This window comes from Dama dama, chromosome 12, assembly GCF_033118175.1.
Source record: "Dama dama isolate Ldn47 chromosome 12, ASM3311817v1, whole genome shotgun sequence".
In the NCBI taxonomy this organism is placed as follows: domain Eukaryota; kingdom Metazoa; phylum Chordata; class Mammalia; order Artiodactyla; family Cervidae; genus Dama; species Dama dama.
The window spans coordinates 31,708,069-31,721,870 of record NC_083692.1 but is presented as its reverse complement, the minus strand read 5'-3'; the positions used below and the strand labels follow the sequence as shown (position 1 = coordinate 31,721,870).

General features: G+C 40.3%; 1 protein-coding gene and 1 non-coding gene across 3 annotated transcripts in view; one reads left to right on the top strand and one right to left on the bottom strand.

Annotated features, from left to right (window-relative positions):
* Window positions 1–13,802, top strand: part of DAAM1 (dishevelled associated activator of morphogenesis 1) — a 177,737-nt gene that overhangs the window by 21,813 nt on the left and 142,122 nt on the right. Inside the window, exon 3 of one of the 2 annotated variants that reach the window (XM_061156953.1) lies at window positions 328–507. The exons of the other annotated variant lie outside the window; for it this stretch is intronic. Within the exon in view, the coding sequence (XP_061012936.1) occupies window positions 328–507 (180 nt within the window). The remainder of the gene's footprint in view (window positions 1–327; window positions 508–13,802) is intronic. 2 annotated transcript variants of the gene reach the window in all.
* On the bottom strand, window positions 9,396–9,502 carry LOC133067611 (U6 spliceosomal RNA). The gene has a single exon (XR_009695378.1). It is a non-coding gene; the product is annotated as a U6 spliceosomal RNA (small nuclear RNA).

The following is a 13,802-nucleotide window of genomic DNA, read 5'->3' as shown; positions in this document are numbered from 1 at the left end:
TTAATTTTATATTTGCCTTAATAATATTTCATTGATTTGCAATGGTAAAATATTGTGAAAAATCTTTAATATGAAACAGAATGGAGTTTAGAGTTTTTAGTCTTTTAGTTTATGCCTGGTAAAATCCTAGGCTAAAATTATTCAAACATACTTTTCTCATTAATGATAAGGAGTTCCATATTTTATGAATTTACAAAAAAATCATTTAAAATATAAAAGATTACTCTGTTATCTTCTGATTCAGCCATTCCCTGTTAATTCCTCTTATAAAATTTTTGGGTGGACTATATATGATTGATGGACTCACATTTTGTAACTTTCTATTAGGTTTCATTTTTTTTAAAGAGGCTAGTCCTATGGAAGCAACCTAGATGCCCATCAGCAGATGAATGGATAAAGAAGCTGTGGTACATTTACACCATGGAATATTACTCAGCCGTTGAAAAGAATTCATTTGAATCAGTTCTAATGAGATGGATGAAACTGGAGCCCATTATACAGAGTGAAGTAAGCCAGAAAGATAAAGAACATTACAGCATACTAACACATATATATGGAATTTAGAAAGATGGTAATGATAACCCTATATGCAAAATAGAAAAAGAGACACAGATGTACAGAACAGACTTTTGGACTCTGTGGGAGAAGGCGAGGGTGGGATGTTTCGAGAGAACAGCATGTATATTATCTATAGTGAAACAGATCACCAGCCCAAGTGGGATGCATGAGACAAGTGCTCAGGCCTGGTGCACTGGGAAGACCCAGAGGAATCGGGTGGAGAGGGAGGTGGGAGGGGGGATCGGGATGGGGAATACATGTAACTCCATGGCTGATTCATGTCAGCCATGTATGACAATGTATGACAAAACCTACTGTAATATTGTGAAGTAATTAGCCTCCAACTAATAAAAATAAATGGAAAAAATAAATAAATAAAGAGGCTAGTCCTAAGTGGGTCAAACTTTAACAGATAATGTTATTAATTTTCTACTGAGATTGGCAAACAATTGTTATTTGGTTTGTGTTTACTTAGATTTTCAAATGTATTTATTGTCTGCTCTGTTGAAGAAAGTTTTCATTCCTAGTGTTTAATACCTAAGTGACAAAGTGTAGGTCCATGTTATAACAATAATGTTGTAATTTTTCTTTTTCTTTTTTTTTTTTTTTGGTATAATCATCCAGTTGGCAGCATGAACTTTTTTGAAGTGAGAAGTTTTAAAGATAACCTCAGACAGAAAACCTTGAAATTATCAATTGTCCCAAAGGGAACTAATACAAATCTTAAATCAAAATTTCAACCCATACATTATGGCTCACATTATAGAAAACTCTCTAGTGAGGGAATGCAGATTCTTTAGCCTGCTATCCACTGTGTCGCTTTGGCTGACAGTCTCTTGGGTTTCAGTTTCCTTCAATTTCAGATATGTGAAATGGAGAGATTTGGATTAGCTCACCATTTCTGTGACAGTTTTGTCTCCAGTGGCTTTGAAAGGCGTGTAACATTCACTGTCTGAGTTGACCCTGAGTGTCCTGCATCACAAGTCAGGATCTGGCAAAACTGAAACCCGGAATGAGTAATTTGCCTACTAATAAATTTAGTGTAATGACAGAATCAGAGTTAGAACTCAGGTCTCCACTACCATCACATCCTAGATGTTTATCTGACAGCCGCAGATGTCAAATACACGTCCCTTCCCCCACTTCCCCACTGTCCATAATGATGGCGGAGAGTATTTATCCAATGCTTATCTAATGTGACATTTCTTTCCTACTCAGCCTTGACATGGCTTCAGAATCCATCTCAAAGCAACATTCTAATAGCTACCGCTAATAGACAAAGAATTCTAACGAGTTTGGCATTGTACCTAGTAGAATCTTTTAAAAAGGGCCACTGTAAATTTTCTAAAGGAAATTTACTTTTATTGTTTAATTCAAGTGGAATGTTGTTGCTTTCTTTTTAGCATTGGTTCCCAATATGATGATTTCTTTTCAATTAAAATAATTATAGATTACCACACGACAATGAATTCAGTGACACCATCAATGAATTTCAGTTTCATTAATCACAGTATATAAATTCATTTGGAGAAATGGGCATGCAAATATATACAAAACATTTACATGCTTATAAATGAAAGGCTCCTTGTGCTATTTCCCACCCTCCTTCTACTGCCCGCAATCCCTACCACCAAGAGTTAGGCATTAAAAATCATTATTCTATACTATTTTGTCTTCTTTTCTTAGTTTTAGTTTAAGTTAAGTAGAATTTAATTTTTGTTTTAAGGGACCTCTTCAGTGGTTTCCATTCTGTGTGCTGTGGAGTCCCATTCCCAGGAGGTGCCTCAAGAGACACTGCCCGCGTCCCCCACCCTACTGCCTCACACCCTTCCAGCTTTAACCAGCCTGTCGACTTCAAATTCTTCTGTATATTGGTGTTCTCCATGAGATTTCACTTAGATAAAGGGTTTCACAACTTTTTAAAATTGAAAATGACTACATGCCCATTTTACACAGTATTTCGAGGTTATCCTATTGGTTAACACTGGAGCCAGGATAAGGACCAGTGTTGTCCAACTTGCTGGCCACTCTTCATCCCCTTGTCCTGTTCCTAAGACGGTGGAGGAGGTAAGCTGACACCACTGCCAGCTCTGAGGGCAGCACATACTTAAGTAGAAAGAAAAATTGTTTACAGTGTTACCAGGGGCCTGAAATCTGTTTCCATCCTGAATAAAAGATTATGTGGTGTATGTATTTGTTAGTTTGGGGTGGGTGGAGGGATGGTGAAGCTTTTTTTAAAGCTTAATTTTATTTGAAACGGTAACGAGTGATGCTCTAGGCAGAAGACAGTTTCTCTTCTCTTTTTCCCTGTGTTGTGCCTCTTCCCCATGCTGAGTTTGTGGCATGCTTTACCTTGTCCTGAATTTAACCATTGTCTAAGCAGACTCTCTTGTCTCTTTCCTAGATTTTCCTGTCCATCAGAGGATAAACTTAGGGCTTCTTTCTCTACATTTTTTTGCTGTTATCATTATTAAATCAACATGCCATCAAGACATCGGCCAAATAGGATACTTAACATGCCTAGTTTGGGCTATCTTTTTCTTTTTGCCTCAAGTGTCCCTGTAAAACTCATTGGTTTTTAGGACTTGCTTACCTCAGTTTCGGTTCAGTTCAGTCGCTCAGTTGTCTCCGACTCTTTGCGACTGCATATACTGCAGCACACCAGGCCTCCCTGTCCATCACCGATTCCCGGAGTTTACTCAAACTCATGTCCTTTGAGTTGGTGATGCCATCCAGCCATCTTATCCTCTGTCATCCCCTTCTTCTCCCACCTTCAATCTTTCCAGCATCAGGGTCTTTTCAAATGAGTCAGCTCTTCACATCAGGTGGCCAAAGTATTGGAGTTTCAGCTTCAACATCAATCCTTCCAACGAATATTCAGGATTGATTTCCTTTAGGATGGACTGATTGGATCTCCTTGCAGTCCAAGGGACTCTCAAGAATCTCCTCCAACACCACAGTTGAAAAGCATCAATTCTTCTCCACAAGCTTTGTTTGTAGTGATGCTTACTAAGGCCCACTTGACTTTGCATTCCAGGATGTCTGGCTCTAGGTGAGTGATCACACCATCATGATTATCTGGGTTGTGAAGATCTTTTTTGTACAGTTCTTCTGTGTATTCTTGCCACCTCTTCTTAATATCTTCTCTTCTGTTTGGTTCATACCATTTCCGTCCTTTATTGTGCCCATCTTTGCATGAAATGTTCCCTTGGTATCTCTTAGTTTCTTGAAGAGATCTCTAGTCTTTCCCATTCTGTTGTTTTCCTCTATTTCTTTGCATTGATCACTGAGAAAGGCTTTCTTATCTCTCCTTGCTATTCTTTGGAACTCTGCATTCAAATGGGTATATCTTTCCTTTTCTCCTTTGCCTTTTGCTTCTTTTCTTTTCACAGCTATTTGTAAGGCCTCCTCAGACAGCCATTTAGCTTCTTTGCATTTCTTTTTCTTGGGGATGGTCTTGATCCCTGTCTCCTGTACAATGTCACGAGCCTCTGTCCATAGTTCTTCAGGCACTCTGTGTATTAGGTCTAGTCCCTTTAATCTATTTCTCACTTCCCCTGTATAATCATAAGGGATTTGATTTAGGTCATACCTGAACGGTCTAGTGGTTTTCCCTACTTTCTTCGATTTAAGTCTGAATTTGGCAATTACCTCAGTTCTCCTTACGCATTTGAGGCTGCAGGTGATCTAGAATTCCTGGAACAAGTGTCTGGTGACCCTTTGTGGAGGGCACTGAGTAGATCCCAGTTCCATGCCTGTGTGTGGGGGGGGGGGGTTCAGTGTTTCCCTTCGAATTCTTGTGGGTTGGCTGTTCCCGCAGACTCCTGACAGGCAACTTGCTGCCTCGCCCTCCTTGGGAAGGTCATCTCCTGAGCAGAGTTGCTTTTCTGGTAATTGTGGCAAAGCCGACCATTTCACTTCAGTCAGTAGTTTCAACCTCCTCTGTCCCCATGTGTTTAAACAGATCTGATACTGAGAAACTGAAATGGCTTTCTCTGGACCTGCTCACTTTTTACACCCTGATGACTCAATGGTAAAGAATCCGCCTACAGCGCAGGAGATGTGGGTTTGATCCCTGGGTTGGGAAGATCCACTGGAAAATGAAATAGCAACGCACTCCAATATTCTTGCCTAGAAAATCCATGGACAGAGGAGCCTGGCGGGCTATAGTCCTTGGGGTTGCAAAGAGTCAGACATGACTGAATGACTCAACAACAATAATAAAGTAGTGTTCAGAGTTAGGATATAAAAGGAAGGAGGAAGAAAACAAACAGTGAAAGCCTCGTAGGTCAGAAAACTGACGCTATCTGTTGTCTTTAACAGGAGATGTGTCCTCATCCATCAGCCATTTAGCAAGTCTGTTTTCTTTCAGAATAAGTTAGGATGGCTAACTGCAAGTTCTCGAACTGCCTAAGGGAAGACTCTGTGGAGGAACTTTAGTTATCATAGCTCATCACCAATGCTCTAGAGGCTTACCAGTTTCTCTTGTGGGGTGGGAAGGAGCTAGGTGAGCAACATGATGAGTTTGAAGGGCCCTCAAGGCTTATTACAAAGTTAATGTGCTTGGTGGAGATAGCTCACTAATGGTAACTTCATTTTCTTCCCAAGGCAAATTGGAATCTTAGAAGTGTTGAAATATCCACTGCTTATATCTGCGTCACTGGAATTATTGATTAGCTTGTTGTAATCACAACTAGAGTGATTGCTGTTTCAGGTAAAAAGAGTAGGAATGAAACGTCCAGGGTTGTTACCCAGGAGCTGTATTTTAAAGGCATCCCTAGAAATCAGTAATATCTGTGAACTGCACTGGGTCAGTGTCAGTTTCCTGGGTTTGATAATGTGTCATAGTTTTGTAAGGTATTACTGATGGGGGAAGCAGGGGATTTTTTTCTCTTCTCCTCTCCTCCCATTCTATTCCCCCTCTGCCTTTCTCTTCCTCTCCTTCTCATCCTCCTCTTCCTGCTCCTTCTCCTTCCTTAGGAGACTAAGGTTATGGCAAGAGTCAAAAGTTAAAAATACCCTGAGAGGAAGAATTACCATTCCAGGTAAGACATTGCATTTCAGGTCTAATATCTTGCATTCCTTCCTTGCTGCCTCCCTCCCTTCTTTCCTCAGTTTTACTGAGTTACATTTCACATATATAAACCATCTCTTTTAGAGTACAGTTAATTGGTTTTTTTTTCCACAGTGCATTATTCATCCACAGAGTTGTATAACCATCACCACAATCTAATCCTAGTTTAGAAAATTTTCAACTTTCCAAAAAGGGACTCCATAGGCATCAGCAGTTATTTGTGTACCCTCTCCACTCCCCTGCGCACCACCCCCCCCAACCCCCCGCCTTCATCCCAGAAAGCCATGGATTTGCTTTCTGTCTGTATGGACTGTCTTGTTCTGGACATTTAATATAAATGAGGTCGTATAGTATGTGATCTTGTGTGACTGGCTTCTTTCATTTGGTATAATGTTTTTTAAGACTTCATTCATGTTATAGCCTATATCAATACTCCTTTTTTGTTACCAAATAATATTCCATTTTATGGACACACCACATTTTGTTTGTTCATGGACATTTAGATTGTTTTCATTCTGTGGTTGTTATGAATAATGTTTCTGTCAGCATTCATATACAAATTTTTGTGTGAACATATGTTTTTAGTTCTCTTGGGTAAATACCTAAGTATGGAATTGCTAGATCATATGGAGAGTCTATGCTTATATTTTGAGGAACTGCCAAACTTTTTTCCAAGTGGCTGTACCATTTTATATTCCCACCAGCAGTGAATGATGGTTCCAGTTTTTCACACCTCAGGTGTTTCTTAAATACGGTGTTTTTGTTGTGTTTACTAAATGTTTCCTCTTGTCTTGGTGGCTGTGGGAGTAGGGAGCTGAATAGTAACATTGGAGGAAATGAAACCAATAAAAATCAAATAAATTATTTTCAGACTGGCTGAGTGTAGCTCTGGAAACCTTTCAGCCCAGAGCCTACAAACCTTCCTGTTTGACTGGATATGACATTACCAGGAATTTTACTTTCCTGCTTTTATTCTCCCTGAGGAGAAAAAAGAAATATGTCTTTTCCTCACTAGACATGGAAGGTTCAAACAAACATAAAGGACCCCTGAGTTATTAACAATTCCACGAGAACATGTACTTGGTCTGTGCCCAGAATAGTCTCTGTAAAATTTTTCCTCTTGGTGCTTCCTCTGTGCTGTTCGCCACCAGAGTGTAACACAAGAGCTGAATCAAGGTTTGTTGAATCGATATTTGGAAAAGAAGTGATGACTGGATGCTAGTCAGCTGGCTTGGGCCACTGGAAGGCCTGTCCCCTACTGCTTTCTGTCAGCTGCAGCCTCTCAGGGTTGTTACTGGCCTGCACCAGGCAGTGGTGGTTGCATTTGCCTTGTCTGAGCTCAGGATAACAAGACCTCCCATAATCCACCAGGGCAGTGAGCAGGTAAGTCTGAAAATCTTGGAAATGGCCCAGTACACCAGCCAAAGACAGGATCCCAGCTCCTTTGCCCTGTGTGGCAGACTTGGGGAGTAGGCAGGTAAGGGAATACTGAGGAATACTGTCTCTAAATTCTGGTACATAGAGCTGACAGCTCCCACGGTCTTCTGGCCACTGTTGGTTGCTTTTGGTCATATATTGACAGGAAGCAAGCAGATTATTTTGCCTGTTGAAACCAAACTGTGACAGAGAAGACTCGCCCCTTATGACTACCTTTCTCACATTCCCCCTATTTTTTTCCCCCAGAAAAGGATGTATTTCTTTTATTCAGGTAACTCAAATAGGAATCTAGTGGGGGGGGGGGGGTGGGTGGCACAGGCTCAAATAATAGCTACCCATCCCATCTCCCACATTTATCTTCTTGCAGAGCAGAACTTTATGCATGATGGTTACAAGGGTGGATTCCCTCCAGATTTTCATTGACACCCTCATTGTGTACTTTTCACTCTCCCTGTGGGTGGGGGTCACTACACATAGGTAGTGTCTAGCAGGTAAGTGTTGTCTCTAAGGCCTCTCCTCGATCATTCACTCTCTAGCCAAACCTCCTTTGACTTCCCAGAATCCCTCCCTGAAATGCCGTGTTCACATCCTTTCTCCTCTCCAGTAAAAACTGTCCCTCTCAGGCACATTCTTCCAATGACCTGTATTACCTCTGTCAAATCAGTATCTTGTTTCCATTAAAATGAGATTGGGTTATGTATGTATATGTATATGTGTGGGTGTATGATTTAGGACAGCTGTCTGTTGATTATGGGCTTCCTGCGTAGCTCAGTTGCTAAAGCATCTGCCTCCAATGCGGGAGACCAGGGTTCAATTCCAGGGGTGGGAAGTTCCCCTGGAGAAGGAAATGGCTACCTACTCCAGTATTCTTGCCTGGAGAATCCCATGGACAGAGGAGCCTATTGGGCTAGAGTTCATGGGATCACAAGAGTCAGACACGACTTAGTGGTATCTTTCTTTCTATTGATTATACCCATGCAAATTGTCTACCCATTTTGTTAAGCCTGTATGTCATTGATAGGCACAGAAAGTTTTTTTTAACTACATTCATTTCAAGGGTCAATTTCACATCTCCATGAAGCCTTAGAATATTTTATTATTTATTTTTATTAGTTGGAGGCTAATTACTTTACAATATTGTAGTGGTTTTTGCCATACATTGACATGAATCAGCCATGGATTTACATGTGTTCCCCATCCCGATCCCTCCTCCCGCCTCCCTCCCCATCCCATCCCCCTGGGTCTTCCCAGTGAACCAGCCCTGAGCACTTGTCTCATGCATCCAACCTGGGCTGGTGATCTGTGTCACCCTTGATAGTATACTTGTTTCAATGCTCTTCTCTCAGAACATCCCACTCTCGCCTTCTCCCAGAGTCTAAAAGTCTGTTCTGTACATCTGTGTCTCTTTTTCTGTTTTGCATAAAGGGTTATCGTTACCATCTTTTTAAATTCCATATATATATGCGTTAGTATACTGTATTGGTCTTTATCTTTCTGGCTTACTTCACTCTGTATACTGGGCTCCAGTTTCATCCATCTCATTAGAACTGATTCAAATGAATTCTTTTTAATGGCTGAGTAATATTCCATTGTGTATATGTACCACAGCTTCCTTATCCATTCGTCTGCTGATGGGCATTTAGGTTGCTTCCAAGTCCTGGCAATTATAAACAGTGCTGCGATGAACATTGGGGTGCATGTGTCTCTTTCAGATCTAGTTTCCTCAGTGTGTATGCCCAGGAGTGGGATTGCTGGGTCATATGGCAGTTCTATTTCCAGTTTTTTAAGGAATCTCCACACTCTTCTCCATAGTGGCTGTACTAGTTTGCATTCCCACCAACAGTGTAAGAGGGTTCCCTTTTCTCCACACCCTCTCCAGCATTTATTGCTTATAGACTTTTGGATAGCAGCCATCCTGACTGGCGTGTAATGGTACCTCATTGTGGTTTTGATTTGCATTTCTCTGATAATGAGTGATGTTGAGCATCTTTTCATGTATTTGTTAGCCATCTGTATGTCTTCTTTGGAGAAATGTCTGTTTAGTTCTTTAGCCCATTTTTTGATTGGGTCATTTATTTTTCTGGAATTGAGTTGCAGGAGTTGCTTGTATATTTTTGAGATTAATCCTTTGTCTGTTTCTTCATTTGCTATTATTTTCTCCCAATCTGAGGGCTGTCTTTTCACCTTGCTTATAGTTTCCTTTGTAGTGCAAAAGCTTTTAAGTTTCATTAGGTCCCATTTGTTTATTTTTGCTTTTATTTCCAATATTCTGGGATGTGGGTCATAGAGGATCCTGCTGTGATTTATGTCAGAGAGTGTTTTGCCTAAAAATATGGAATGCTTCACGAATTTGCATATCATCCTTGCGCAGGGGCCATGCTAATCTTCTCTGTATCGTTCCAATTTTAGTATATGTGCTGCCGAAGTGAGCACAGAATATTTTAATGTTAAAGTAATTGTTGATGTATTATCTATTGGTTAGCCCATTTTGTAATTTCTGTAGTTTCCAATTGAATGGCTTCAATTGGAGCTATAAAGAGTTGAGTTCTAAATATATACTATATATATATATATATATTTCTTTTGACTTTTTTTTGACCAGCCAATGCTTTGACTGGATTGAGAGTTCATAATGCCTTTCCCAAATCCCCCAAATAGGAGTTTCCAGCAGTTAAAAAAATTTTAAGAACAGACCTTTACTATACATTTGTTCATCTGACATTGTGTTTGACCTGGTCTTGGGGCAAAGAGAACTGCCTGAAAAAGGCTGTTTCTCATGCAGGTAGGGGTGGAGAACTGAGTTCTTCCTAATCCATGTATGTGCCCTTTTTTGTTACTAAACACAGTAGACCCAGAGAGGCAGCCTGTGTGACATGCCAGGCCTCAGGACCAGCTCCCTCTGAATGTGTTTGACCAATTTTTAAGGCAGTAAGGACTGATCAACCATCAGCCACCATAACATTTCATACAGTTACTTTCATCTTCAGTAGTGTAGTCGATTTATCTGCCTTACAACTTATCCACAAAACATCATCCTTTTATCTGTTTGTGACATTTTTCACCTTTGATGGGATTCTGACTGTATCATTGTGGCTTATAACTGGAGTTACCAGTGAAGTCTGAGATCTGATTTTCTTCTAAATAAGCATGTTGTATGATGCCCAGTAAGGTAGCAACCAGCTGTATGTGGCTGTTTATAAACAGGTGTGAAACATAACAAAAGACAAAGAATGAGTGATCCTTCACAAAGGAGAAAATATAAAGCTGCTTCCTGTTATGCTATAAGAAGCACTCTCTGCTCTTGGTTGTTCCAGAGGACAGCAGAGAACAAGGACCAGGATTCTCCCAGACATGTTGGTGGTCTCCACAGGGGCTCATGCCAGGAACTGGAAAGTGTTATGGAGTAAGTTTTTCCAGCCTGCAGGAAAAGATTATTTAAAACAACAACTAGAACAGAACACCCCACCAAACTCACACAACTTCACAAACCCAGAAAGTTTCTGAAGATAGGCTGGTGATTGGGGTGGTAGTGGAGTGTGTTAAATTCCTCTTCAGCATCACACACTTGGTCTAAGTTTGGAGAGGAATTTAGTTATAATTTGGATGTAGGCAACATCACTACCACATTTCAGATCCTCATTAGCCACATGTGGCTAATGGCTACTCTGTTAGACATTGTAGAGATAACATCCAGTGTCATAGCAGGTTGGCTGTTCATTGGCTTTTTTTTTTAGCCTGCAGTAAGCTTGTATGCAGACTGCTGTGTAGAGTAAAACTAAAGTCTAGGGAACTGGAATTTCTGTTCCCCAGAACTGGATCTTAGATCTACCTAAGACTTAGTGCCAATGTCTTTTATAGTTTCATGTACATATAAATATAAGATTTGGTTTGAACATGAACTTGACTGTCATGCATTCTGATTCATCCAATCCTTATTTACTCTGGCTTCTTGTTCTTAGAATCCTTCCTTTCTAGTATTCCTTTGGTGCTCCTTTGCCTCAGGGACTATGATACTGCATTTAACCACACCTTTATTTGTTCTTAACTATCTTGCTCCAACTGTATAGTTACCTTGCTTGAGTGTTAGCCATGGATTGTGTTTGGACTCAAGAGTGGTTCCTGCTGTGGATGCAGTTATTTGAAAACACAGATTTTCCAGAATAACATCCATTGCCAGTCACTGAACCACAATGAAAAGTATTCTCTTGACTTCATTTCTTGTTTTAAGCATCTGACTTGAGTTTCACAGGCTTCACCTCCTGAGATTTTGTTTTCCCAGAAGCTACTGGCAGGAGACAGAATGATCTGAGGAAGTCAGCGAATTGGTGGCTCTCTTCTCTAAATGTCATGGAACATAACTAAATTTAAAGCTCTTGAAAGGCAAAGACAATATATTTTCTCACCTCTACTTTACCTATAAGTACTTATAGTATTAATACTTAAACAGTGATTGGCTGATTGATTAACTCTGGAGCAGACTTGCTAAATGTGGTTTTTTGTTTTAATTTTTGTTAATATTTAAGTCTGCTGAAATTGAACATTCTATATTGAAAATAAGTTTGTCTAGTTTTGAACAATAAACTGGTTTATTATTGATACATGGTTTCCTCACGGACCACACTCATTATTGCTTCCAACAGTACTTACTATGACTCTATTAGTGATAATTAATAGTTCTCTTGGTGAAGCCAAAAAATGAATGTGGTTAGTGATGCATCACTGATGAAACAATGTTCTTGCCTCTAACACAAAATAGGACTTGGGCTCTGTTTACCTGGCCCCGTTTATTCCATTAGGCAGTGAAGACCCCTGGAACTAAGTGCAGTATGGTTGTAGGATTCTGGGTGCAGCAGAATGCTGGGTTCATTGAGCAGAAATCTTGATTTGAGTCTGTTCTTGGGTTGGCTTTGCCATGACTAGCTCTGAATCTGGGGAGTTCTGATTTAATTTCCCCTTGGATGAAATGAGTATTTTGATGCCTGGCTTCCCTGTCTACTTAGAGGGGCTTATGAAGATCAAAGGAGAAAGAGTACACAGAATCATTTTTCACAGTGTTATAAAGTGTAAGATTTTGCTACTAAAAGAGTGATACATAGCCCATGTATATCTGTGGATTGATGTTTATACTTATTGAGTCTTCTTGTTTATGGGTCAAGAAACTCAAACCTTAAGACATAGGGGCAACTAAGAACAACTGCTGAGAATCTAATGGAACTTAAGCTCAAAATGTGTTTTTGTTGTGTGAGGATGATTTTTTTTTTTCTTTCTGCATTTGAAAGGTCAACTTGGTACCACTTGTTATTTTAAAATAGTTTGAGAATGAGGTGCAGGACATTTTCTACCGGAATCCATTTGGTGATAGACTGTTTCCTGGAACATTCAACTAAGTGGAGGGGGATTGAACTGATGTCTGCTTCCTTGTGTGTTATTCTCTTGGCTGACTTGGTGTGTACCTCTGTAAGATCGTAGAGAGGCTTCCCTGGTGGCTCAGATGGTAAAGAATCTGCCTGCAATGCAGGAGAACTGGGTTTGATCCCTGGGTCGGGAAGATTCCCCTGGAGAAGGGAATGGCTACCCACTCCAGCATTCTTGCCTGGAGAATTCCATGGACAGAGGAGCCTGGGCATTCTACAGTCCATGGGGTCACAAAGAGTTGGCCACAACTGAGCGACTAAGCACTACTACAGCACTACAAGATCATAGAGGAGGCATCAAGTAGTACCAAAGTGGCTGTTCCTTTGTTCTTTTCCTTTTAGGCTATGCATCAGAATTATTTTGATTGCAAGCAAGAGAACCTAAACTTAAGCAAAAAGAATTTGCCAGAAGAGTATGGGGTAGCCCTAATGAAAGCTTGAAAGCACAGGTGACTCTGGAGATTTAGAATTCCAGGGAGAAAGTCTAGTTGGCCTACTTTAAATCTTTGCTCAGCATTGGCACATTTTTGGCAGGGTTGGCGGGGTGTAGGCAAGACACCAAGAGTTTAAGGAATAGGAGTGGATCATTCCCTGTAAAATCAATATGCTAGACCGGCAAAAAGAACAGTAGATTTCAGCAGGATTCTCAGTTCTCTGAAATTAGGGGGGCCACTTAACATGCTCGGTCTGTGTATCTGCCAGCATGGGTTACACCTCCCTTCAGAAGCAGAAGTTGAGAAAGATTAAAGAGGAAAGGATCTTCACTGCTGGACACCACTGCATACCCAGGATATAGACTAAGTGCTCCTCACTGCTCCTAAAGCAGGCCCTCTTATATACTTTAGTGGGATCCTTTGGTACTCCGTTTATTTTTCTCTTTTGCATTGCCATTGTAGTTCTAGAATTTTAAGCAGTATGGAAAAAGAAGTGAGACTTGTTTCTACGTCCATTGGGGAAAAGGTTTACATCATCTGGGAGCAGCATGAAGCCTAGAGCCTGGTTACTCATAGATACCCCTTAAATATTTTTTGAAGAAATGCTAGGATTACAACATATTTTGGCCCATACGTTGGTCTTTCTTACCATATTCTTCATTTTATTTTAATCTTGAGGGAGAGAAAACACCCTGGCAGTGATACTGAAATCTTTTAAATTTGTGGCATGATAGGAAAATGTAATTACAGTGTCAACATTCTGTCATCCTCCATTCATCATTCTTTATGGAAAAACAATTACAGTGGTTCTGACACAATTCCAAGGATCTAATGGTTTCCCATGACATAAGTTGAATTTTAAGATATTTTACCTAGAGATAATCA